The 26,744-nt window shown below is 37.5% G+C and overlaps 1 protein-coding gene across 25 annotated transcripts in view; it reads left to right on the plus strand.

Annotated features, from left to right (window-relative positions):
- The window catches only part of TRIP12 (thyroid hormone receptor interactor 12), a 160,134-nt gene that overhangs the window by 128,414 nt on the left and 4,976 nt on the right, over positions 1–26,744 (plus strand). For 17 of the 25 annotated variants that reach the window (XM_032277984.1, XM_032277975.1, XM_032277977.1 and 14 more), the window contains 15 exons: positions 9–160; positions 2,191–2,363; positions 3,100–3,173; positions 3,262–3,461; positions 4,100–4,227; positions 5,593–5,744; positions 6,434–6,576; positions 7,696–7,852; positions 9,197–9,295; positions 16,127–16,241; positions 16,531–16,685; positions 17,663–17,827; positions 20,632–20,796; positions 23,851–23,964; positions 26,236–26,330. In XM_032277984.1, coding sequence (XP_032133875.1) covers positions 9–160; positions 2,191–2,363; positions 3,100–3,173; positions 3,262–3,461; positions 4,100–4,227; positions 5,593–5,744; positions 6,434–6,576; positions 7,696–7,852; positions 9,197–9,295; positions 16,127–16,241; positions 16,531–16,685; positions 17,663–17,827; positions 20,632–20,796; positions 23,851–23,964; positions 26,236–26,330 — 2,087 coding nt within the window. The remainder of the gene's footprint in view (positions 1–8; positions 161–2,190; positions 2,364–3,099; positions 3,174–3,261; positions 3,462–4,099; positions 4,228–5,592; positions 5,745–6,433; positions 6,577–7,695; positions 7,853–9,196; positions 9,296–16,126; positions 16,242–16,530; positions 16,686–17,662; positions 17,828–20,631; positions 20,797–23,850; positions 23,965–26,235; positions 26,331–26,744) is intronic. The other 8 variants (XM_032277969.1, XM_032277970.1, XM_032277976.1 and 5 more) reach the window with 2 other exon arrangements.

Genomic DNA, 26,744 nt, shown 5'->3' on the forward strand with positions numbered 1-26,744 from the left:
AACTTTAGCTTCCTGGAGAAGAACCAATTGGAAGAGTGGAACCAGTGGGTAATGCACCTTTGTTGGCATTAGTTCACAAGATGAACAACTGCCTCAGCCAGATGGAACAATTTCCAGTCAAAGTACATGATTTCCCTAGTGGAAATGGGACGGGAGGCAGGTAAGGATCATTGCCTGGCTATACCCTTGCCACTGGAATTTGGCACTTAATTTTATGGAGGTAAGCTGGGAAGAGGTCTGGTAAAGTCTTGATCGGCCCAACAAACATTCAGCTGTAATGATGAAAGAAATTAAGTACTCTAAAGAATGAATCAAATGCTTTTTATCTTTAAAATTACACCATGTGCCTTAAACAGGATACTTTATAAATATATAATCCAGTGATTGTATTCATAACTTTTAACAGGCTTAGTTTTCCTTAAATTTATATGCTTTAATATACAAAGCTTCCTTAAGAACTTTGTGTTTAATTTCAGTAGGGTAAAATTTTTTTTGCGGATATGAATAATGTTTACATTTCGAGCAGGATGATTTATATGTAATATAAGTGGTTATATCTTTGTATTTTGATGGGTTCAAACATGTTTATTTTGAAATTTTCTAGTAAGTATATTTTTAATGTGGTTTTAAGGACTCGAGGTGCTACAGGAAAGAATTAATTGTTCTGTGTTGTGGAATGTTGTAAGTTTCGTGGAATATTTTGACTGGAAACTTAGAAAATAGGAAATTTATTTGGTTTTTATTTTATTTTTTTGAGACAGGTGTCTCACTTGCTTGCCCGAGCTGGAGTACAGTAGTGTTAACATGGCTCACTGCAGCCTTGACCTCCTGGGCTGAAGAGATCTTTCTGCCTCAGCTTCCCATGTAGCTGGGGCCACAGGCATGTGCCAACGTGCTCCACTAAGATTTTTATTTTTTGTAGAGACAGGGTCTTACTTTGTTGTCCAGGCTGGTCTCCAACTCTTGGGCTCAAGTGATCCTCCTGCCTTGGCCTCCCAAAGTGCTGGAATTACAGGCCTGAGCCACCATACCCAGCCTAGTTTGGTTTTTTGAATCCACATTTTGATGTTTTTAAAACATTTTAAAAATTTTGTTTGAATTAAAAACAGTATTCATTATTGAATAATAAAGCAGTCACATCATGGACTAGGGTTTATTTTCTGCTTTGAAATTTAATGTAATGTGTGGTGTGCAGTTTTAATCATTATGCTTTCCTGAAGGAGTTCACGAAATTAGGGGGCATTTTCAACTATGCTTGAGAAAACCATGAAGCTTTTTATTTTTGTCCAAATTTGTATGTTTGCACATGTATATATTCATATAAAGGAATATTATTCTCCATATCCCTGTTTGTATGCTTTATGTCCAGGAGGGTCCAATCTTTTGGCTTCCCTGGGCCACGCTGGAAGACGAATTGTCTTGTGCCACATAAAATAGAATAACAATGATGTTAGTTGATGAGCTTGAAAAAAAAAAAAAAAAAAAAAAAAAAAAACCACTCATTGTGTTTCAAGAAAAGTTTATGAATTTGGGTTGGGCTGCCTTGAAAGCAGTCTGGGCTGCATACAGCCTGTGGGCTGCAGGTTGGACAAGCTTACTTTATGGAATCATACAGATAATCACAGTTTAAGTTTGTCTGTATCTGACTCCTGCCAGAGCTTTTCCGAAATGAGCAGTTAAACATCATGACCAGGTTTCAACTGCTTCATTCAAAACTATTATAGCAAAGTAAATTTTAAAAGTTAGTTTTTAAAGTAATTTTGTAGTTGAAATCTTTGAAATTTAAAAAAGAAAAGTATGTTTTTGCATTTTTAAAATAGAATTCAGTAGGAAGGGGCAAAATGTTGCAGGAGTATGCTCAAATAGTTGAAGAATTTTTGTTCCAGAAAAATAATTACATATTCATGGGTGAAGTATTTCTGCTCTCATGGATTTGTGATGGGACAGAGATCAGATGTTGACTTAAGGTTTTCACATGCACACATACACATTTGTCTTTTATTTCTTATGTATAATAACTTTTTCTAAATAACTTGAATTATCAGCCTTACCATTTACAGAACTGGTAAGTAAGCTTAGTAGTAGTGTGTCTTATGGAAATGCAGTTTGTATTAACTTTCCTTTATTTGAATTAATGTATATTAATTGTGAAAACAATAGACTAACTTTTTTTTCACAAATTATCTTGAGCTTTTCTCTCAACAGAGGATCACAGGCTTTAAAATTTTTCAACACACATCAATTAAAATGCCAGTTACAAAGACATCCAGACTGTGCAAATGTAAAGCAGTGGAAGGGTGGACCTGTCAAGATTGACCCTCTGGCTTTGGTACAAGCTATTGAGAGATACCTCGTGGTTAGAGGTACTTTCCATATATTTGTTTTGTGTGATATGTATGTGTATTTGGGGAGAAATTTTCATTAAGAGATATGTACATTATTTCTTTGTTTAACATTGTTTCTGTTAAAACCTAGATGGCAGGAACTTATATTTCCTGTCATTTATATTTCTTACTATACAGAGTAAGTTCAGTATATAGTCATATATTGAACTTATTCTGGGTTGACTGCTTACTCGAATGATGAGTTAATATATCTTGGTGAAATGTAGTAGAAATGACATTTTGTGTTTGGCAATTTTCTTAGCCCTTTCTGCTTCATAGATCAGAGTGTAATATATGCAGGTTGAACATCAACCTGAAAATCAAAAATGCAAAATACTCCAAAATCTGAAACTTGGAGTGCTGACGTGATACCACAAGTGGAAGACTCCACACCTGACACGTTTGCTTTCTGATCGTTCAGTTTACATACACTTTATCCTCATAATTATTGAAAATACTGTATAGAATTACCTTCACACCATGTATGTGAGATATAAATGAATTTAATGTTTAGATTTGTGTCCCATCCCCAAGACATGCAAATATTCCAAATCTAAAGATTTTGAAATCTAAAACACTTATGGGCTCAAGCATTTCAGATAATGGATACTGAACTTATATGTGTTTTTCTAAGAATGTGTTTAACCAGTGTATACAGAATTTTGTTTTCACATCTGAAATTGCTCTGAGTTTAAAGATCTACTTGGGTCTTCAGGGTATGGAAGAGTAAGAGAAGACGATGAAGACAGCGATGATGATGGATCAGATGAGGAAATAGATGAGTCTCTGGTAAGGTACTATATTCCCACCATGTTGTAATGTGCTATATAAAATTCAGGGCCTGTGGCTTAAATGGATTTTGCTTTCCTTTATTCAGGCTGCTCAGTTCCTAAATTCTGGAAATGTAAGACACAGGCTGCAGTTTTATATTGGAGAACATTTGCTGCCGTATAACATGACTGTATATCAGGCAGTACGGCAGTTTAGTATACAGGCTGAAGATGAAAGAGAATCCACGGATGATGAGAGCAATCCTCTAGGCAGAGCTGGTATTTGGACAAAGACTCATACAATATGGCAAGTCTGAAAATTCTTTTGGTTTTTCATAAACTTTGAAACTCTTGTGTTTTAGAATTCACATTGAATTAATGGCTGGCTTTCATAAGGATAGGGGGCCCAGAATCATACATTTTAGTTCTTAAAGGTGATTTCAAATGTTTGATAATGTGCCTATGTATATGTAGCCTCCTTGTTCAGTCTACTAGAAAACATATTCATGGACAATAATTATGATTTACTAGATTTCTTTTCTAGATTTATTTAAGGTCTTTAAGACAAAAATATTGTCGTAAGATGACATTCCATTAGGTAATCTGAAGTTTGGCATCTCTGAGTCCTTAAAAGGCATTTGGATGCAGCTTCCTGTATAGTCTGTGAGTGCCTGCTACATATACTTGAAGAGAGCCATTCTTCCTAGAACCACCCTTGGGAGTTTCTCAGGCAGCCCCTTCTGGGAAGGTGGTCTGTAGGTGACCTCTTTTAAGAAGTAGTGCCAATGGCAATTCTCCAAATGCATGCTAGGGAGAGAGAGAGGAATAGATCTCAGAATGGTCTTCTGTTAACTGTGTGGTGTCTGTGGCTTAGATTTTGACTTTGTAGAATAATTTTCAGTTTTAAAATCTACATTTGATTTATATATTGTCTTGTCATTTTAGGTATAAACCTGTGAGAGAGGATGAAGAAAGTAATAAAGATTGTGTTGGTGGTAAAAGAGGGAGAGCCCAAACAGCTCCAACAAAAACTTCCCCTAGAAATGCAAAAAAGCATGATGAGTTATGGCACGGTAAGATGGTAGATAAAGGAGAAAATTGCCAGCTGGGCACTAGTCTTCCCTTTTCATGATTTTAAAAGAGTGTTATGTATTTAGTAGTAAAATCTCTGAATATAATTGAGAAATAAATGAAGTTATGAACAGTTTGGTCACATTTAATTCTTGATTTTAATATCCAGAAAATGAAAAATTAAGTGCCTACAAAATTAAATTGAGAAGGAAAATTGGGAAAAAACTTATTCCCAATTCATTAAAGCAGGCTTTCGTGAAGGCTGAAACAAATTTCATTGGTAGAACACGTTCACTAAAGAAGAGACTGAAGATAGTGATTGATCCAATTGGCCTTTAATTTTTTATTGCCATTCATTATAGTTAAAGTGGTAGAATTATAGTAATTATAAAAAGTGATGCTAGGTAATATAATAACCATAGAATATAGCAGTCACTTTGCGATAGTTATTTTTCTCTGTAATACTTCCTTCTCTGTAATTTTCCTTTCTTCCCCCATTTCTTCCCTTTAAAAATATGACACTAACAATTCCTTAAGGTTAGGCAGTATTTTCGTTCAAGGTTAGACAGTATTTTCGTTCCATGGAAGAGCCCCCACCTCCCTTCCCGCCTCCATCACAGTAATTTTCTCACACTGATTTCCTGGTCCACAGAAATAAGGGACCTCTAGCAATTTTTACCACAAAACTAAGTTTGTTCAGTATAAAAGACTCGTAGTTTTGAGATTGTTAGGTTTTTTGGTGCTAAAAAATGCCATTTTCTTTTATGAAGTGATGGTGGTATGATTTTTCATTATTTTGCTTGCTATGAGTAAATGGCAACTGTTTCAATCTGTCAGATTTATTTTTTTAAGTGCTTTTACTTAATGCAGTCTAATAACAAAGGATTCACAGACGCTGCTTGAAAACTCTCACAGTCTGTTCAGTTCTAAACCTTGTATTAAATAACCAAGTCACTTTTACCAGATTTTTAATTTTGAGGTACTTGTCTAGTTATAAACTGGATATGAAAAATGTAGGAAATTTCTGTAACAGTGAACTTAATTTAAACAGTTTGTTTTTATTCCTCCAGCCATTTTACTAACCATTGCTTCTGATATAAAGGAGAAATGAGGAGGAGTCAGCTTTTCTCCATTATAATGTTTATTTGGGTATGTGAAGGGAAAGTGAAATTTTTATAAGCCTAGACATTTTATATATGTAAGATAAAAAGGGAAGATTGTCAAACCTATCAATACCCTATTAATAGGATTCTAAGCATTGACTATAACAACTTCTGGTTACTATTTTAGTGGTGATAAGACCTTGGCTTCACTGGCTTAGCCTTTCTAATTTTGATCAAAACTTACTTTGATCTTTTGTCCTTTAGATGGCGTGTGCCCATCAGTATCAAATCCTTTAGAAGTTTACCTCATTCCCACACCACCTGAAAATATAACATTTGAAGACCCGTCATTAGATGTGATCCTTCTTTTAAGAGTTTTACATGCTATCAGTCGATACTGGTATTACTTGTATGATGTGAGTAATGTTGCCAACTTGTGAAGTTTTCATGGTCTGTTGTTCATGTTATAGTTCTCTTTAGTGATTGATAAATTTCCTATTGCACTAGAAATGGAAACTGATTCAACTAAATGTGGGGATCCTAGTCCAGTGAAGTACAGAGTACTCATCAGTGGAAACCTCCCCACTTTTTTTTCTCCCAGCCCACAGTCTTGGATTAATTCTCTTGGCAGATGTGTAAAATTTTGTCTGGCAATAAATTTATGAAATTAAGCTGCAATATGAAACTTGAACATGGATTTATTATAGTTAAAATTCTTTAGGTACATGTAACCAAAAGTTTATATATATCAAGTAAAACTTGAGTGAAAGTTGCATGCTGCCTTTGATATTTATATAGCATGGAGAAAAGTAAGGGAATTGGTCCTGCATGAAACATAAGCTGCAACATCAGTGAATGATTGAGCCAGCAGCAGTGGGTAGAGGGGTGTGCGCAGCAGCGGCAAGGGGATGTGTGAGGGCCTAACAGTGTATTGTGGGAATTGTTTGAGTTGGGACACAGTAATGAGAGGCCGTGTGTCATATGTTGGAAACCAGCACGTGAATTCAGGGTACTTTGCATGGATTTGGAGATAATGGAAGAAATTGTGAATATAATCCTAATGTTTTAATACATGTAGACTTTTTTTTTTTTAAACATTTTACAGAATGCAGTGTGCAAGGAAATTATTCCAACTAGTGAATTTATTAACAGTAAGTTAACAGCAAAAGCAAATAGGCAACTTCAAGATCCTTTAGTAATCATGACAGGAAACATCCCAACATGGCTTACTGAGCTAGGAAAAACCTGGTAAGACAATCACTTCTGTAATGGTGGCCTTGGAAATGTTACTGGGTTGGTCTTGATGTATTTTGTTACAGAAACATTGTCTTTACTGGACCTAGTCAAATATTTATTAATACTGTTGATCACAACTTGCTTAATTGTGTGGCTTTAGCATATAAACAGACTAGGCAAGTTTGGGGGCTGGTACTAGATCTTCTTGATAGTATGTGGCTATATGTATGAAATAGGAAAGTACACATAGCAGTTTGGCTGAGGATAGTCAATATTCTCTGTTATCATAAAATTGGATTCCAAAGGTGTAGTTGCTTGATTCTCTGAACCTGCTTGGGTCAGGGACTTTTAGAACTACAGTGATAAATGTTAAGAGCCACTGGCCATATACATTTACATCAGCAGTCCCCAAGTCTTTTTGGCACCAGGGACCAGTTTCATGGAAGACAATTTTTCCTTAGATATGGACTGGGAGATAGGGCTAGTTTTGGGACGAATGAAGTACCTCATGAAGGTGGTGGTCACATTTTAAAAATTAGCTTTCATTGGTCATGTTATACTTCCTTCGTGTAGATTAAAGATGATCTTGGATAGGCTTAAGTGTAGGATTTTAAACATTAAATACCAGATTCTACATAATGCAGTATTACTTAATCACTTAAAAATTTCATGTAAGACATGAAAATTCTTAAAAATTAATTGACCTGGCTGGACACGGTGGCTCACACGTGTTATCTCAGCACTTTGGGAGGCTGAGATGGATGGATCACCTGAGGTCAGGAATTCAAGACCAGCCTGGCCAACATGGTGAAACCCTGTCTCTACTAAAAATATAAAAATTAGCGCCTATAGTCCCAGCTACTCGAGAGGCTAAGGCAGAATTGCTTGAATCCGGGAGGTGGAGGTTGCAGTGAGCCAAGATCATCACACCATTGCACTCCAGCCTGGGAGCAAGACTCCGTCTCATAAATAAATAAATAAACAAACCTAAACAATTTTTACTCATTTTATTTACAATTTTTATTCTATATCATATCAAAAGTTGTTCCTAATATAAGTTTTGATTTTTTTTTTTTAAAGTAGTTTCTGATTCTTAGCCAGATAATAAACTTACATTGCATCTTTTTACAGCCCATTTTTCTTTCCTTTTGATACCCGGCAAATGCTTTTTTATGTAACTGCATTTGATCGGGACCGAGCAATGCAAAGATTACTTGATACGAACCCAGAAATCAACCAGTCTGATTCTCAAGATAGCAGAGTTGCACCTAGATTGGATAGAAAAAAAGTAAGTTTCTCCCTAAAATCTTTAAAGAATCTGAGCTTTTCAAAATAATGGGGAAACTAGAACTGTGGTGTATCTGAATATGCGTGTTGGTCCTGGAGGCCTTGATCATAGTCATCTACCCCTATTTTCCTTTCAGTCTCTCGGAACTGGGCTATCTGTGATTCTTCCTTATCCTTCATTGAGAGTGTCTCTCCTCCCCAGCCACCCCCAGTGTCTGAAATAATTTCTAAATTCTCCTTTCTTTTATAGTTGCCATAACCCTTGTACCAAAAATCTTTTGTCTTTCACTGAAACTTTTTTCATTCTAAATTAGGAGTTCAAACTATATCGTGCCTTTAAAAATTGATCCCTTATGTAATAGAATTAATCAGATCTATTTCATTCCCTTAACAAGTCACTCCAATTAGAAGTGCCTGAAACAAAATCCTTAATATATTTTGAGTCTCTTATACCAGTTAGCCCAAGTGTTGCTAACTTAATCTGTGCTTCTAATCTTGGCTGCACATTTATGGCTCTGAACCACAAAGCCTGAGCTATTTCCAACAGAGACCAGTTCTACAGCTCTGACCCCTACTGTTTTTTACTTAGGTCTTTTCTGTTCATTTACCTGTTTTTTGTTGTCGTTGTTGTTGTTTCTGGCTTTTTTTTTTTCTAGGGATTTAATTTTGTCTTTGTGAAGCCTTTATCTCCAAAAGTGTCATAGGAGACATTAGTACTACCATAAAGGAGTTAGCTGGGTGGCAGGGAATGAAGTGTATACTGAAAAGCAAAACAAAACATAAAGCAAACATTGTTAAGTAAAAAAGGTCATCCTATTCATATCCTCATTAGGATTCCATAGGCACTGATATTGGCATAAATTTGAAATCTAGGAGGACTTTTGAAAGTCTCATTCACAGGTGTTTGTAGTAGTGCTTGTAGGATCTTGGCAGATCAGAGCCAATAGGTTTCCCTGCTCACTTGTTTGACCTGCCACCTCCATACCTATTTCTCTAGGTAAATATAAATGTACCCAGGGAGATTTTATGAAACGGCAGCCCCGAGATTGCATTGATATTTGGCAAAGATACAGAGATTTTTTTTCTTCCCCAACTTGAGGTTTTTGAACTTGCCATGGATTCAAGATAAATTAGTAATTACTCTTGGATCTGGTTTCCTTAATATATTGAACGGTGCTGTTGATGTTTGTAGCAATACAGCTACCTCAGCCTTTTCTGAGTTATGTTTCAGGAAATATAAATGTTAACAATTAAGTTGATTTTGTTCTTTCAAGAAATGCCACCTGTTTATTAAAGTGTAATATTAGTAAAGCATAGTTTCCTGACAGTTGTACTCTCTTTTTAGCGTACTGTGAACAGAGAGGAGCTGCTGAAACAGGCTGAGTCTGTGATGCAGGACCTCGGCAGCTCGCGGGCCATGTTAGAAATCCAGTATGAAAATGAGGTGAGCTTTGAGTCTGGTGATTATTTAGCTTGACTTGTGCTCTTGATTAAATGTTATTTGAGTTTCTTGGTACTATGACATTCTGAAAGACAGTTGGGAAACTTTGCTCTCTTTTCTTTTGAATGATTTGTTCTAAGTTCTCCATTTGTCAAAGGTTCAACTAAACAATAAACGGCAGTTTTTTTCCTGTCATTAGAACTCGTTTGTGTTGTTAGTCAAAAGGATGCTTTAAACAGCCAGTAACTTTCAAAATGTTTGAATTGCCTTTTTAAGAAAATCAGGTTTACTGAGATATAACTTATAAATAATAACTGCATACTTCAAAAATGTACAATTTTAAGAGCTGAGAGAAGCAAACAGTTTGTTACCACTTCACATCAAGATAAAGAATACTCCCGTCACCACACAGAGTGCCCCCATTTCACTTTGCAATCAGTCATTCTGTCCCTGTCCCATCCCCAGCCCCTGATAACCATTGATGTCTTTTCTATCCCTGTAATGTTGTCTTTTTTACAATATCGTAATAAATGGAATCAGGCAGTATGTAGCCATTTGTCACCCTTCTTTCACTTAGCATAATGCTTTTTAGATTCATCCATTCATTCATCCTCAATTTGTTTCCTATTATTGAATAGTATTCCATTATATGAGTGCACCAAAATATGTTTACCAATCACTGGTTGATTCACATTTGGGTTGTTTCCAGTTTTTGACTATTTTGAGTAACATTGCTATGAACATTTGTATTCATGTCTTTGTGGAGACATGTTTTTACTTCTCTTGGATAAATACCTCAGAGCTAAATTGCCAAGTTATTTGATAAGATATGTTTTTATTTTATAAGAGATACAAAACTGTTTTCCAAAGTATCTGTCACATTTTACATTCCTATCAGTAATGTATATATGCGAGTTCCAGTTGCTTCTTGTACTCAAAACACTTGATAATGTTCTAATTATTCTAGTGGGTTTATAGTGGAATCTTACTGTGGTTTTAATTTTAATTTCCCTGATAATTAGTGGTATTGATTATCTTTTCATTACTTATTGGTCATTCACATATTTTCTTTGGAGAAGTGTTCAAGAATTTTGCCCACCCTTTTTGGCCATTATTTTCTTCTAGTTTGTGGCTTATCTTTTTATTTATTTATAAAATGTCTTTGGAAGAGCAGAAATTTTCAATTTTGATGAAATCCAGTTTATCTTTTTTTTTTTTTTCCTTTTTCTTTTCTGGTTTGTGCCTTTTGCATCCTAAGAAATTTTTATCTTAACCATGATCTCAAAGATTTTTCTCATGTGTTTTTCTAGAAGTTTTGTAGTGTTGGCTTTTCATCTGTGATTCATTGCAAGTTAATTTATGTATATATATATTAATTACAGTTTGAAGTTCTGTAAGACATAGGCTGTTCATATGGGTTTTTTTGCACTATTTACTGAAAAGACCATTCTTTTTCCTATTTAATTAACATGACCCCTTTGTTGGAAATCAGTTGATTATGATGTCTGGATCTCTGTCTAGATTTTCTGTTCTGTTCTTATTATTCTATACTGTGTTGATCACCATACCTTTATAGGAAATCATAATCAGATAGTATAAGTTTTCTCTTTTTTTTTCTTTCTTTCTTTTTTTTTTTCTTTGAGATGGAGTTTTGCTCTTGTTGCCCAGGCTGGAGTGCAATGGCATGATCTTGGCTTACCACAACCTCTGCCTTCCAGGTTCAAGTGATTGATTCTCCTGCCTCAGCCTCTCGAGTAGCTGGGATTACAGGGCATGTACCACCACACCTGGTTAATTTTGTATTTTTAGTAGAGATGAGTTTTCTCCATGTTGTGCAGGTTGGTCTCTAAGTCCTGATCTCAGGTGATCCACTTGCCTCGGCCCCGCAAAGTGCTGGGATTACAGGCATGAGCCACTGTGCATAGCCCTTGTTTTTTTTTTTTTTTTTTCCTCAAAGATGGTTTGGTTATTTTCAACTTTTATTTCATGTGAATTTTAGAATCAACTTTCCAGTGTCTACAAAAGGTTTGACAGGATTTCTTTCAGTTTGGAGAGAATTGACATGTCTATAGCATTGTATCTTCTGATCCATGAACATGGTGTCCACTTATCTGAATCTTTAATTTTTCACAATATCGCTTCATTATTTATATCTACAGGTCTTTTTTGCACATATTTTGCTTCCACCCAAGTATTTTATGTTGTTTTGATGATGTTGAAAATGATACTGTTCTTTTGTTTTCAGTTGTTTGTTGGTTTCCAGAAATAGTTTATTTTTGTACCTTAACTTTGTTTTCTGTGATGTTTATAAACTTAACTATTCTAATGACTTTTTAATAAATCACTTAGGATTATTGTAGACCCATGGCTTAAGAAACCTTTCTGTGAAGGACCAGACAGTAAATATTTCAGGCTTTGTGAGTCACATGGTCTGCATCACAACTACTCGCTTCTACCCTTTGTAGCACGAAAGTGCCATTAGACAAATGAATGAGCATGGCTGTGTTCCAGTGAAACTTTATAGTCACAGAAATTTGAAGTTCTTGTAATTTTCACATGTTGTGAAATATTATTCAAATTATTATTAATACAAGTTATTCTTACCTTGTAGATAGTGCAGAAACAGACCCTGGGCCAGAGCTGTAATGTGGCCACCAGTTGTATAGCTTGCTGCCTTGTGTCATAGACATTCATATAATCTGTGAATAAAAGACAGTTTTACTTCTTCCCTTCTAGTCTTCATCTTTTCTTTCTTTTCAGGTGTTTTTAAACAGTCAGGACCATATACCAAAAGATTCAAGTAATGATTTTCCGTGTATTTCATGTATATTTAAATCTCTTGGGATACTTCCACCTCTTCTTTCACCTAATTTTTTTTTTTTTTTTTAAAGACAAACTTAGAGTTTTTGGCCTTCCCTGAACCTCTTATGGACTTAAAATTTCTGTATCTCTCATTATACCAATTATTTATTTATAATAGCCAACCACTCTGTCCCTCAGCTTTCTTATCTGTAAAATGTAGGTAATAATAGTATAACCTCAAAGTTATGACTGAGTTCATGTACATGAACTGGCTCATGGTAAGTATTATAGATTCAGCAGTTTAGTGTGTGGTACTAACTGTGCCTATTTAAGTAATTTTAATCATGACTTTGATTTTTCATTCATTTTATTAAGCATTTTCTCCTTGATGACTTTTGAAAAGCTAAGAGTATTCAGTCACCAAAGTTAAAATTATAAGTTGTTGTGTACTGGGAAGTATGCTGCATGCTAGGGTTCCAGATTATGACAGAGTCTCTGTACTCAAAAGATTACAATATAGTCAGGGAGACATAGGACAAAGGTACCAAAGAATGTGGCAAGGTGGTGGTACGGTGCCAAGTAAATGATGCATTCAGACTAGGAGTACTGTCCTCAAGATGTCTTGAGTTAGGCCTCAGTGAAAGAGAGTAGGAAGATTGAGAGACCATTTTCTAGAGGAGATGGGGTTTGACCAAAGGGTCAGGCTTGGTAGTGAGTGGCAGAACTTAGTACCACTGTGGAAGTGGTGGGAGACTGGGGATAAATAGGAGGCGGCAAGATGGAGTGGAGGCCCTCAACTGCTGGCATAAGAGATTTGGCTCTTTTGAATCTGGCTTGACCATGGCTTTTGCTTGGAGGATGCAGTTCTTATATGTTGATGCATCCAAATTTTTTGCTCATAAGACTGCAGGACCTTTGCTCTAACCATCTTGGTGTGTTTTTATTCTCTTTAAACACGGATTCTACTTTCTTACTCTAGCATATTTTTCTCTTGCCAGGAAATGTCTTTCCTCTCTCATCCTTCATGGTTCCAGAAAATTGCTTCTTGCATGAAACCGAAACAAGCTCAGAATGGCTTCACACAGACTGTTTTAAGGAATAGGATTGGTTTGCTAATGTAAAGTCAAGATTTTATGCTCTTCCTTCATGGGTCTTACCTGTTGACTTCAGAAAAGATTCCAGAAGCTGCTTCACCGGGGAAGGGAGAAGTACCTTCACCCCTACCTTAGAAGCACTGGTTTTGTGAGATGCATAGGGCTTCAGGTTGTGATTCAAATTCAGTTGTACACGCCAGCTAGTGGCCTTTAGGAAGAATTTCTAACTAGCTCTAGAAGAATCCTAATCAAATTGTCAGGTCACAGTGTGGGCTCCTACTTGAATTGGAATGATTGGTAAGTCAGGGAAGGATTATACCAGTCTTTGGGCTCACAAAGCCACCCAAACCCCAAGGATTGGGGTTACAAATGACCCAGTGACCCAGTCTCCTTTTGGGAAGGTGAAAAATCAGGAGCCGGGAATGTGGAGCCTGGCTGTGTGAAGTTGGGCATATTAACATAAACTCGTCAGTGTCCTCTCAGCCCTTTACATAATTACTGTACCTGCCTCTCACGTTGTTAGAATGGTAAAATGAGCTGAAATGTGTGAAGCACTCAGAACATTGTCACATAGTAAGTGCTGGTATGTGTTAGTTCTAAGAGAAAAAGATTCCATTTTAAGTCAAGTTGTCAAACTTTTATGTTTCTAGGATTTTGTGCTTTCCTTTCTTTTAAAAAGAAAAATGAAGCACAATCACGTACCTACCCTTTCAGTGGTATAGCTGGGTAGAATGATAATCCCTGAAAAGATCTGGTTGTTCTGTGGGGATGCTGGCCAGCCTCAGGCTGTATCAGCAAAGCAGACATGACCTGGGCCTTCTACCTTCTGCAGAGGCTCACAGAGGGAGTGCTTTTAGTGATTTAATATTTTAAGAATCCTTGTAGAAACAACAGCATTGGATGAAGGAAAAAGACTAATTTGATCTGCGACTTCTGTTGAACCTGGGATAATTTATGCCAAAAGGAGAATTGACTAGCACCATCTGGTGGATACCATGTGTTACTGCAGGTTTTTCTTTGCTTCTCTTTTGTTCCTCAATCTTCCAGTGCCTGGGATTCAGTGCAGAACAGAATATACAGAGTGCCCCCCTCCCCTATGATGGACCTTATCTTGTAGTTTGGGGAGACAATACATACACACACATTCATGTACACACATATGTTAGGCTGTGTGGAAGAAAAGTAAAACAAAATAAGAGGATGAAGCATTATGGGGAAGCGTGGGGTGATCTGAGCACATTTGAGTGGAGGCAAGTCATTGTGGTCTGGGGCAGAGTATCTTTAGCACAAGAACAGAGAGGCAGTGTTCCTGGCCTGTTGGAGGATGAGTGTGGCCTGAGCATAATGAGCAAGGGCAGAGTAATAGGAGTCAAAGAGACTGAGGGGGGATGGGCAGAACATGGTGAGGGGTCATGTGGGCCGTGGTGAGAACTGGAGCTCTGCTTTGAACGAGATGAGAAACCTTTGGAGAGTGACAAAGGAATAGTACGAACTTGAGTTTTGTAGGGATCACTCTTGCTGTTACGATAATGGGTGAGATGGCGGGAATGCTAGTGCAGAGACCATCGAGGAGGCTTTATCGGTAGAGCAGGTGACGGATGGCAGCTGGGTAAAGTTGCTAATGAGTTCAGAATGTATTTTGAAGGCAGCACGTATTGTATTTACTGATGGATTGGGTTTTGCGGATTTAGAGAAGGGCCAAGGACAGTTCTAAGGATTTGGTTGGAGCATTCGTTTTGGGTTAATAGTGATACTATTTACTGGTATGGAATTCTAATAGGGTTAGGGGTTAATCAGGAAAATACCACCAGGTCCAAGCAGATCTCTGTTTTGAAAGAGTTAAACATTTGGTGGACTACCTCCAATCTTTTAAGCTAGTGTGGGTCATTTTTTAAAGTAACTGTAATAATGTTAAAATAGTACCCTTTGTTTACAAGTAATCTATATATGACGTGTTGCCTTCTTGACAGGGTTACAGTTAGATTTAGCATATAACCTATGATATGAACTTGTGACCACCTGCATATCTTTGTATTATGGTCCAATCTGGTGGGACCTTGACAGAACATGAAGGAATGACCAAGCTATGAACACTGCTTCAAGCTTGTCCACATCAGGAGTGGTTTTACTCTAGGCTTCACAGTCACCTTCAGAGCTTGTTTAATAATACCAGTGCCCAGGCTCTAAGCTGTACCTGCCAGATCACAATCTTCAGGATGAACACCCCAATGTGTGCATGCTGATGAAGTTCTGAGGATTCCGGTGCACCCTGGGAGTTGAGCAGCACTGGTGTCCTGTGTGAGGCTGTCAGTCCTATCTGTGCTGGTGTGGATTCAGACCTTCCATTATTTGTATTTTATTCCACATATCTCTATTAAATGTCTACTATATGTCACATACTATAAGAGATACAGGGTGACCAAAACAGTTACCCTGTGAAATATGCAGGCATATACTGAAATTGTGGTAAAGTAATGTAGTAAGTATTTAAGTAGCTGAAAAATAAGCCTGAAGAAAAAGAGAGCAGATTAACTGGGGGCAGATGTCACGGGAGCCTTCCCCTTGAGAGGGTGACATTTGAGCTGGTTTAGGGTAACAGTTCACTAAAGAGAAAAAGGGGAAAGACATCCATACACAGATAGTGCCATACGTTCCCTGAAGGAAAGGTACATAGCCACAGGGACACTTCTGTGAGTATAACCTGAAACCATTCAACTGAAATGTTGGGGCGTTAGCAGGTGGGAAATAATAAAGGGTTGCTAGCTCTTGTTCCAGGAGACCAGAACTGAAAGGATAAATCTAATCAGGACATTTTGGAAAATAATCTCTAATGCGTCTTGGTAAACAGTTGCCGTTAGTGTCCACATTTTCAGGAGGTTGGCAGTGAAAAAGCACAGTTTCTAAAATTTGAAATCATTCTACTTGTGTTCTTCTGTAGGTTGGTACAGGTCTTGGGCCCACACTGGAGTTTTATGCACTTGTATCTCAGGAACTACAGAGAGCTGACTTGGGTCTTTGGAGAGGTGAAGAAGTAACTCTTAGCAATCCAAAAGGTAATGCCTATCTGTAAGTTAGTTGGTTTGTGTTAACTCAGATCAGGTAATGGACTCTGACAGACTGTTAAATATATTTAATTTCTAATGGACAACTGTGCTTGCTTTCTTTTAGCCTCTGTTTTCTCATTTATCAAATAGGGAAGGCCTGTCCAGTTCTAGAGGACTTCATTCAGTGATCTGCGCTCCAATTTTGAGAATACTTGATTTCTTAAATGTTCTTAGTTACCAGGTTTTGTTTTGTTTTTGGAAACAGCATCTAAAGTTTGGTGAATTGCTTGTTTTTCAGGAAGCCAAGAAGGGACCAAGTATATTCAAAACCTCCAGGGCCTATTTGCGCTTCCCTTTGGTAGGACAGCTAAGCCAGCTCATATCGCAAAGGTTAAGATGAAGTTTCGCTTCTTAGGAAAATTAATGGCCAAGGCTATCATGGATTTCAGATTGGTAAGTTTAGGATGGTTCGCTTTTTGCAATTTTGGTGTAGAATGTTGTACACAAGTACCTCAGTCCCCTGTATTTACTGCTGTATTTCAGAGCAGTGCTTCTCAAACTTTAATATGCGTATGAATTACTTGGGAATTTTGTTAAAAATGCCAATTTTGATTCATTAGGGCAGGGGTGAGACTGTCCCACTGTCCAAGATTCCAAGTTTTTTTTCCAGCTCCCAGGGCAAAGTTTGACATTACCTTTATAATTCAGTGTGAAAGTTTGTGCATGTAACTAAACTTCAATAAATTTACATTAGAGTGCTGTTGTGAAAATAACCCAAGTGATCAGTATTCGTAGAGGTTGGAATGTTTCTGGACATTTCTTCATTTCTTTTTCTCTTGAACTTCTGGCCTCAAGCAGTCCTCTCACCTTGGCCTCCCAAAGCACTGGAATTACAGGCATGAGCCACCATGGTCTTCTCACATTTTCGGAGGCACTTTGTCAGTATGTTTAAAACATTTTCATCTGTGGCCAAGTTGACAATTTCACTTTAACTGAAGAGTGGGCAGTTTATCAGTTATTTTAGAAGTTCCGTTTAGTTTTCTATTTTCAATATAGTAAATTTTTTCCCTTAACATTTTTTGCTGTGGGATATTCAATAATACAGACTACAATGGAATTGCATGTACTTAATCTAAAAAAGAATAAATTTCTTCAAGCACTTCTTGGTGTTTGAGAGTCGCATGTAAAATGTGTTAAGGAGAATATGTCCACCATTGAAAAGTTCCTTAAATATTTCACAATGGTTAGAGCCCCAAATTGAAAGAATCAGTTTGTTTAGTGGGAAAAGTAGTTTCTAACTACAGAATTTTTTTTTTTCCTTGGGGATTACTTGCCGTATTAATATTTAAATGATTTCCTGAAGTGCCTTAGTGGAGGTAATGCTGGAAGCTCAGTGTGACAGTTAAAATGCTATGCATATTCCATTTCAGGTGGACCTTCCCCTTGGCTTACCCTTTTATAAATGGATGCTACGGCAAGAAACTTCACTGACATCACATGATTTGTTTGACATCGACCCAGTTGTAGCCAGATCAGTTTATCACCTAGAAGACATCGTCAGACAGAAGAAAAGACTCGAACAAGATAAATCCCAGGTAGGCTTAGAAGAAACAGTCAAGTGGATTAAATCTTTATTTTAGAAAAATGAGGTTTTTGTTAAAGGCTTGTATTTGACTCAGTTGTTATAGTAATGTTTTATTTTAGATTTTAATTCTTTTATACTAAGTAAGGCATGTGATTTCACAGTGGGTCACATCTATATTTACAGCAGGTTATAAACATCTTGATTAGCAAATAAAATGTAATTCTAAATCAAATCATAAATAAGAACTCCTTTCAATTAAATTTTAGATGGACATATTATGTATCTGGAAAGATATCTCATCTTTTAGCAAGCATTTGAATCAGTAAAACTATTCTCAGAACAGATTTATTTTCAAGAAAGGTAGCTTAATTTATGAACAGTCTTGTTTCTAGAGATCTCAGGCAGATATTTTTAAAAGGTCACAGTGAGTGCCAACAACATTTCTTGTAATACATGTTGTGGTTTCTCTGTGACATCTCATAGATGACCTTGAACTTTGTATCATTACTGTATACTTTTAATGTATATAATTAACAATAGATAAATTATTTAACTCAGTCTGAGATTAATAATTGTTCTATATCTGGTATTAGAAGAAAACAAGGTTCTGTTTTTTTGTGGCACGGATCCAAAAAGCTTCTGTTTGGGCTGGTAACATGGACCAATATTAAATCAGTTCTCATTTTATAAATTAAATAAAGTAAGAATAGCAAGTTGAGATTCTGTAGTGAGGGAGAGTGTCACCTCTCCTGATGAGTTGGAGAGGATCATACAATAGAGAGATGAGATTTTAGAGTGCCTTTTAATTAGAGAGAATATACATAGGGAGATTCACTTTATTTTCCATATTAATTGGTAATTTTTTGGTGCTGTTTGGAAAAGTAAGTCTATTAAGAGAAATTGGTGTTCAAAGAGGCTAGGCCCACCATTTCTGTACAAAATCTGTCATTTTAGGATTTTTAGAACCATTTTGGTTTTCACTTACAACTTGGTAAGTTTTAAACTATTACAGTGTTGTTTAGGATTATCTCTTAGGTAAATAATGGCAAAACAAAAAGAAGGAGGAACCAAAAAACAAGTAAAACTGGAGGCCCTGTTTTAGATACCCTACATATGTGAATTTATTTAATCCCAACAACAACCGTGTGAGATTGGGGTATTGTTGTTACCTCTATTTTACTGGTAAGCAAACGAAGGCAGACAGATAGAGTAGCCTGTCTAAGGTCACACACCTAGAGAACGCAGAGGAGGAACTCAAACCCAGGCTGTCTGTGTGCCAACACACCATGCAGCTCCGTTATATATGCTTGTCTCAAATGCAGTATGCTGCCACAGTTCTCTTGTTAGTAGTGTTTTGTTTTGTTTTTGATATTTGTTCTATCTTTTATTATTCCTGATGTTGTCAATTTAAAAGTATAAAATGAGTGGCACAGAATCCACACCCCAGAAATTGACTTAAACCAACTGTGAACAAGAGAATGGTAACATTCTGAAAAAACAAAGTATACTGTTTATACTTTATTAAAGTATAAATAAAAGTGACTAGGCCGGGCGCGGTGGCTCAAGCCTGTAATCCCAGCACTTTGGGAGGCCGAGGCGGGTGGATCACGAGGTCAAGAGATCGAGACCATCCTGGTCAACATGGTGAAACCCCGTCTCTACTAAAAATACAAAAAATTAGCTGGGCATGGTGGTGTGTGCCTGTAATCCCAGCTACTCAGGAGGCTGAGGCAGGAGAATTGCCTGAACCCAGGAGGCGGAGGTTGCGGTGAGCCGAGATCGCGCCATTGCACTCCAGCCTGGGTAACATGAGTGAAACTCCGTCTCAAAAAAAAAAAAAAAGTGACTATTCACTTTAAGTAATATGCCACCTCCTAGGTATTGTGAATTATTTGGAATCCTAAATGACATTTAGTTTGCTCTTTAAAAAATGACTTATTAATCAGAACTTCTAACCATGTCTAGTTTAAATGACTAATTTTCTGTACCTTAATTGTTAGCCTATAGGAATTTCATAAATGGAAGCAGTTCCAATTTGGAAAGTCATTTGTCTTCTTTCTCCTATGCTTGATGTCTTCATTTTTAGATGGAATTTGCATTTTTGTTATGTTGGTTTTTGATCCCTAAGTTTAAAAAAATTTACATAGGCCTTTCATAATATGAGATATTTAAAAAAGCAAGTAATAAGACTGTTTTTAACATCATCTTACAGAATATTGCTTGTCTTTTCTTAGAGATTTCTTGGAACTGTTTTTTTTTTTTTTAATTTATTTATTTTTTTAAATCACAGTGTTGCTGCATGGATACAAATTTGTTATGTATCAGAGGCTGGAAGTGATTGAATGAAGACTCTCCAGGGTATTCTGTAGACATGAGCTTTGCAGGGGGAAAAAATTAATTACTATCACTAGATATAGTACATTTTTTGTATTTACAGTTTCCCAACTGTATTGTCAGTATTTGCTGTATACTTATACAGTATTGAATTCAAGATTAGCCTAAAATTCATGAAAAGTTTTTCTGGTTCTGGAGTCCACATTCTTAAAATTAACTAGTATTCAACCTGTTAGGCACTTACTGTGAAATTTGATTTGCGTGTGCAGCAGCTCATAAGAAGCATTTCATCTCTCTTTTCTTACACTTATTTCCTTTGAGATCTCAGTGACTTGTTCATATGTAAATTATGGCAGGAAAAAAAATTAGCCAAGAGTTAAAGGAACCCATCAACTTTATTAGGATATCTTTTATTTTTTTTTAAAAAAACTGTGAGTTAATTTTGCTTGACACCATTTGTCCCCCATTTGTGTTTTTTAGACCAAAGAGAGTCTACAGTATGCATTAGAAACCCTGACTATGAATGGCTGCTCTGTTGAAGATCTAGGACTGGATTTCACTTTGCCAGGGTTTCCCAATATCGAACTGAAGAAAGGAGGGAAGGATATACCAGTCACTATCCACAATTTAGAGGAGTATCTAAGAGTATGTAACTGTGCGTCTTTTGGTGGTAGGCCAGTTGTGAGGATGGAGGACTTTGCCTGATTGTACCTTGCTTCTGGCTGCACGTGCTGTGGCTTGAGACCTGCCACAGCCCCAGGTCCACTGCATGAAGGCTGCTTTACGAGGCCCTAGTTTCTCTTTGCTCTTGAGTGCACATATCAGATATTTCTTGTCTTATATAACCTTGAATTATTTTTCCTCAAGCCTTCAAGCTAATAATACTACATTTTCTTAGTTGTAAAAAAAAAAAAAAATGAGTGAAAAGAGATATCATTTATGTTCTTACTAAATTGTGTTTTTGCATTTCCGTCAAGTCAGCTAAGTTGACAGAATTTACTCCAGGCACATGCAGTGCACACTTCTATGTTTGGTGACGCCTTTCAAATTACTAACTTACGGGCCAGGCGCAGTGGCTCACGCATGTAATCCTCCCAACACTTTGGGAGGTGGAGGCAGTAGGATTCCTTGAGGCCAGAAGTTCAAGAACAGCCGATTCAACAAAGTGGGGGCCTTGTCTCTACAAAAGATGGAAAAATTAGCTGAGTGTGGTGGCATGAGCCTGTAGTCCCAGCCGCTTATGAGGCTGAGGTGGGAGGGCAGTTGAGCCCTGGTGTTGAAGGTTATAGTGAGCTAAGTTTGCACCACTGCACTCCAGCCTGGGTGACAGAGCAAGACCCTTTCTCTTAAAAATACATACATATGAGGCCGGGCGCGGTGGTGGCTCAAGCCTGTAATCCCAGCACTTTGGGAGGCCGAGGCAGGTGGATCACAAGGTCAAGAGATCAAGACCATCCTGGTCAACATGGTGAAACCCCATCTCTACTAAAACTACAAAAAATTAGCTGGGCATGGTGGCGCGTGCCTGTAATCCCAGCTACTCAGGAGGCTGAGGCAGGAGAATTGCCTGAACCCGGGAGGTGGAGGTTGCGGTGAGCCGAGATCGCGCCATTGCACTCCAGCCTCGGTAACAAGAGCGAAACTCCGTCTCCAAATAAAAAAAAAAAAAAAATAAAATACTTATATATGATGCTTGACTATATTTGCTAAATTGGAGAAAAATAATTTTACATTGAACGCAATTTGTATTTTAAATTACAACTATATAGTTCCTTATTACCAATGTTTGAAAAGTTTATTTTGGTTTATTCCTGACATTGGGTGGAAAGGGCATTGGATTTAGGTCAGAGTGGCTACCTACCCCTCGAACTGACTTTTTCACTTACTTGCTGTGGGACTTTAGATGGAGCCTCTGAAAAACTGCATCTTCAGTTTCTTCATCGGTTTTAAAAGAGAGAGAAAATATAGATTAAATAATAACCAACTGGGCACAGTGAGTCACAACTGTAATCCCAGAACTTTGGGAGGCCGAGGCAGGTGGATCATGAGGTCAGGAGTTCAAGACCAGCCTGACCAACATGGTGAAAACCTGTCTCTACTAAAAATACAAAACTTAGCCAGGCATGATGGCGCGCACCTGTATTCCAGCTATTCAGGAGGCTGAGGCAGGAGAATTGCTTGAACCTGGGAGGTGGAGGTTGCAGTGAGCCAAGATTGCAGCACTGCACTATAGCCTGGGCGACAGAGCTGTTTGAAAAAGCCAATAATGTTAATAACCATAATCTCCTGTTACTTAACAGTTCTGTGATTCATAAGTAATTTCTTTTAATATTCAGTGGGACTGTCTTCTCATCCTGTTTCTTCTGACTTGGTGAAAGCTATTCTTCCATCTTACTAGCAAATAATGAGTTAACATTTAGATTAAGGTTATCTCAAGATAATTTATAGTAATGCTGATAGCTTTCTATCAACAAAATAATAATGTTTTCATTTTTATCTGAAAATGTTGTTTCTGTACCCAGTGGGTTACCCAAAGTCAGTGATGACTAGATAACGTTGGACCAATAATAGTTGCTTTTACTTATCCTTCAATTGCATGTTGACTTCATTTCCAGGCTTTGCCTACTTCTGCTAGGAAGCACACTGCAGACAGGTTAGGTTCTAAGAACTTAACAGGATTTAGAGCTAAACATTTTACATGAAAAATTAAAAACCTGGGCCAGGCGTGGTGGCTCACACCTGTAATCCCAGCACTTTGGGAGGCCAAGGCAGGAAGATCACAAGGTCAGGAGATCAAGATCATCCTGCCTAACACGGTGAAAATCCGTCTGTACTAAAAATATAAAAAATTAGCCAGACGTGGTGGCACGTGCTGGTAGTCCCAACTACTTGGGAGGCCGAGGAACCGCTTGAAACCAGAAGGTGGGTGTTGCAGTGAGCCGAGGTTGTGCCACTGTGCTCCAGTCTGGGCGACAGAGTGAGACTCCGTATCAAAAAAATAAAATAAAAATCCTCAATAGTGGCTAATTGTGATTCTTCAAGCATTACCTTTAATTCTCAATAACATTTTATCCTCTTGGGAAATTTTCATTTGATTCCCATATAGTAAGGTAATAGAAATCATTGGTTTTACATAAGTGGACTTTTATTTTTATTTTTTTTCAGACGGAGTCTTGCCCTTGTCACCCAAGCTGGAGTGCAGTGGCGTGATCTCGGCTCACTGCAACCTCTGCCTCCCAGGTTCAAGTGATTCTCCTGCCTCAGCCTCCTGAGTAGCTGGGATTACAGGCGTGCACCACTACACCCGGCTAATTTTTGTATTTTTAGTAGAGACAGGGTTTCGCCGTGTTAGGCTAGTCTTGAACTTCTGACCTCATGATCTGCCTGCCTCAGCTTCCCAAAGTGGTGGGATTACAGGCGTGAGCCACCGTGCCTGGCCCATAAATGGATTTTTTAAAACACATTAAATATAAATGCACATGGCATTTTTTTACATTTTGGTATTGGTCAGGCCCCCACGTTAGATATAGACCTGACCTTTTACTCACGTAGTTTTCTAGCAGATATTTTACAGACTGAATAACTTGTTCGTTTTTTATAAAGTGATCCAGAAGGGTGTTTCATTGTACTTTGCCACATACTAAATAGTAAAGAGATTTGAAATCTTGTCACAGTTTTTTGAAAACTTTCTTTCTGCAGCTGGTTATATTCTGGGCACTAAATGAAGGCGTTTCTAGGCAATTTGATTCGTTCAGAGATGGATTTGAATCAGTCTTCCCACTCAGTCATCTTCAGTACTTCTACCCGGAGGAAGTGAGTAGCTTTTATCTAAAAGAAATGGTCATTTCAAGTTTTCTACCTATAAATTTAGTGGAGTGTTTATTGCTGCCTAGTCAAAGACTGTATTTGCACAAAAACAAAACAGTGGGGGTTTGATAGCAGGGGACAGATGTTTGGGAAAGACAAGGAAATTTCCTGAGCAAGGAAGATTGTTAAATAGGCATCCCCTCTTAAGAGACTGGGGGAGTAGGGTCCACGCGCGACAGAGTAAGCATAGCATTTTTGTCAGCCGAGGCCCTCAGTGCCATTCGGTGGAGAATGGGGACTTGTGCTGTGTGTGGCATGTTTGGCATGTTTCTATACTTATGTGGAAGCAAAGAGACACGGAGGGGGATTTACTTTTTTTTTTTTTTTTTAAACTAAACCTCCTAGATTTGATAAGACATTGTTTCCCAAAGTTAGTCCTTGAAGTTTTAAGAAAGTATTATAAATTATCTAATTGCCAAATACAGAGAATATTTCTGAGAATGGAAGAAATGGATTTATGTGCTTGGTTCCTCTAGCCATCTGTGTTAGTCTGTTTTTACATTGCTGATAAAGACATACCCAAGATTGGGCAATTTACAGAAGAAGGAGGTTCATTAGAGTTCCACGCGTCTGGGGAGGCCTCACAATCCTGGCAGAAGGTGAAAGGCACTTCTCACATGGCAGCAGACAAGACAGGAGAGCTTGTGCGGGGAAACTCCCCTTTTTAAAATCATCAGATCTCATGAGACATATTCACTATTATGAAAATAGCCTGGGAGAGACCCGCTCCCATGATTCAGTTACCTCCCGCTAGGTCTCTCCCACAACATGCGGGCATTGTGGGAGTTACAGTTCAAGATGAGACTTGGGTAGGGTCACAGCCAAACCATATCACCATCTTAATTTGAAGTGCCAACTCAAAAGAACTGCTCACTGGGAGTGAGATGTCATAGAAAGGCTCTAGAATGTGTCCAGTTTCCCTCAGTTTTAAAACCTTTTTGTTTTTAGAGTGTACATTCACTACTGACTGAATCTGTAAATTTTTGATTGACTTAACGTCTTAATCTCAGTTATATTTGTGTCTACTTTGATTTACTACTTTTTTTAAAGCATATAGTGTGCCTGATACTTGTAGGCACTGCTCGTCACCTGGAATTGAATCATGGTCCTCACCATTTGCTGTATAACCTTATCCAAGTTACTGTATCTGATAGGACTGTTTCATCGGTAAAATTGGGGTAACCCCTGTTATAGAGTAATGAAAATTAAATAGGCTGGGCACAGTGGCTCAGCCTATAATCCCAGCACTTTGGGAGATGGAGGTGGGAAGATCACTTGAGCTCAGGAATTTTAAGATTAGCCTGAGCAACATTGTGAGACCATGTCTAAAATAAAAATAAAAATAATTAGCTGGGTGTGGTGATACGCACCTGTAGTCTCAGCTATTTGAAAGGCTGGGATTGAAGGATCACTTGAACTTAAGAGATCAAGACTGTGGTTAGCTATGATTGCACCACTGCACTCCAGCCTTGTCTTTAAAAACAAAACAAAAATATATATATGTATATGTATATATGTATGGTACTGGACAGTGAGCATTATATAATAGATATTAAATTTCATTGGCCTCAAATTGGATTTTCTCAAAGTATACAGTCTTCTGCAAATCAGCAGTTAACCAGAGCAAGACATGGTTTTAATTTGAAACTGATGTTAGATTTTCTAAGGACATGAAAGCATGTATTGCTTTCTAATATTCATTCTGTAATACCTAGGTTGGTCCCCATACAAACAACCGTATAACATAGACATGCCTCTCTTTACAAAGCGTAAAGACCTACCCATTTGCTGTGTCTTAGTTCAGCTTGTTTCTCCCACTTCTTTCTCCAGCTCAACATTCTCCTCTTTGGGATCTGTTATTATATACTTTTGTGTTTCTGAAAGCCAGGATTTATAAAATCTCCCTGATTAAAAGCAGATTATCAATTTAAAACACCTAAAGTAATGAGAAGAAAGGAAAACTGAAATCAAGAGTATCAGGTGTTTTTGGTTTAAGAGGAAAGGCTTTTCCAGAACCAAGTCCTTGCAGATGGGCACGGTACTTAATAGTGTACAGCTAAAAAGGAAATGGAATCTCTCAATTTGTTTTAGAAAGAGGTCCCAAGCAGAAGGTTTTAGTACTGAAATTGATACTCTTGTGTAGTACACGTAGACCTTTATTTTTACTCAGGTAAGCAGATATTTCTTTAGTAATTCTTTTTACCTTTAAACTCACAGCTGGATCAGCTCCTTTGTGGCAGTAAAGCAGACACTTGGGATGCAAAGACGCTGATGGAATGCTGCAGGCCTGATCACGGTTATACTCATGACAGGTAAGTATTGGGGTTCTCCAGTTTCTCTATTGATCTTCAAGAATGTGGAGAGGTGTGTGTGTATGTGTGCGCATAGACATGCACACATATGTAAACAACAAAAGTTGGAGTGGTTCATTTTAAAATATGTCTACCTGTTAATGGATGCTTACTTCTGTTTTGGCCTTATTTCTCTCAAGATGGCAAATTAAGACCCAAGAGTTACTTTCTCAAGTATTTCTGTGAAAATTCTAGGGGCTGGTAGACAGATTCAATCCTGTTCCACATTATTACGTATATTAGAGCAGAAATATCCGTACAGTACCAGATCAAGCCTTACTTATTACAACTATAATCATTCCATTTGAATTCTAACCATAACAGAAACAAATTTGAGTACATTATAATGGAAACATACATGTAATTTAAAAGTGT

Source organism: Sapajus apella, unplaced genomic scaffold (genome assembly GCF_009761245.1).
Source record: "Sapajus apella isolate SASKATOON/1434 unplaced genomic scaffold, GSC_monkey_1.0 scaffold10, whole genome shotgun sequence".
NCBI classification, from domain to species: Eukaryota; Metazoa; Chordata; class Mammalia; order Primates; family Cebidae; genus Sapajus; species Sapajus apella.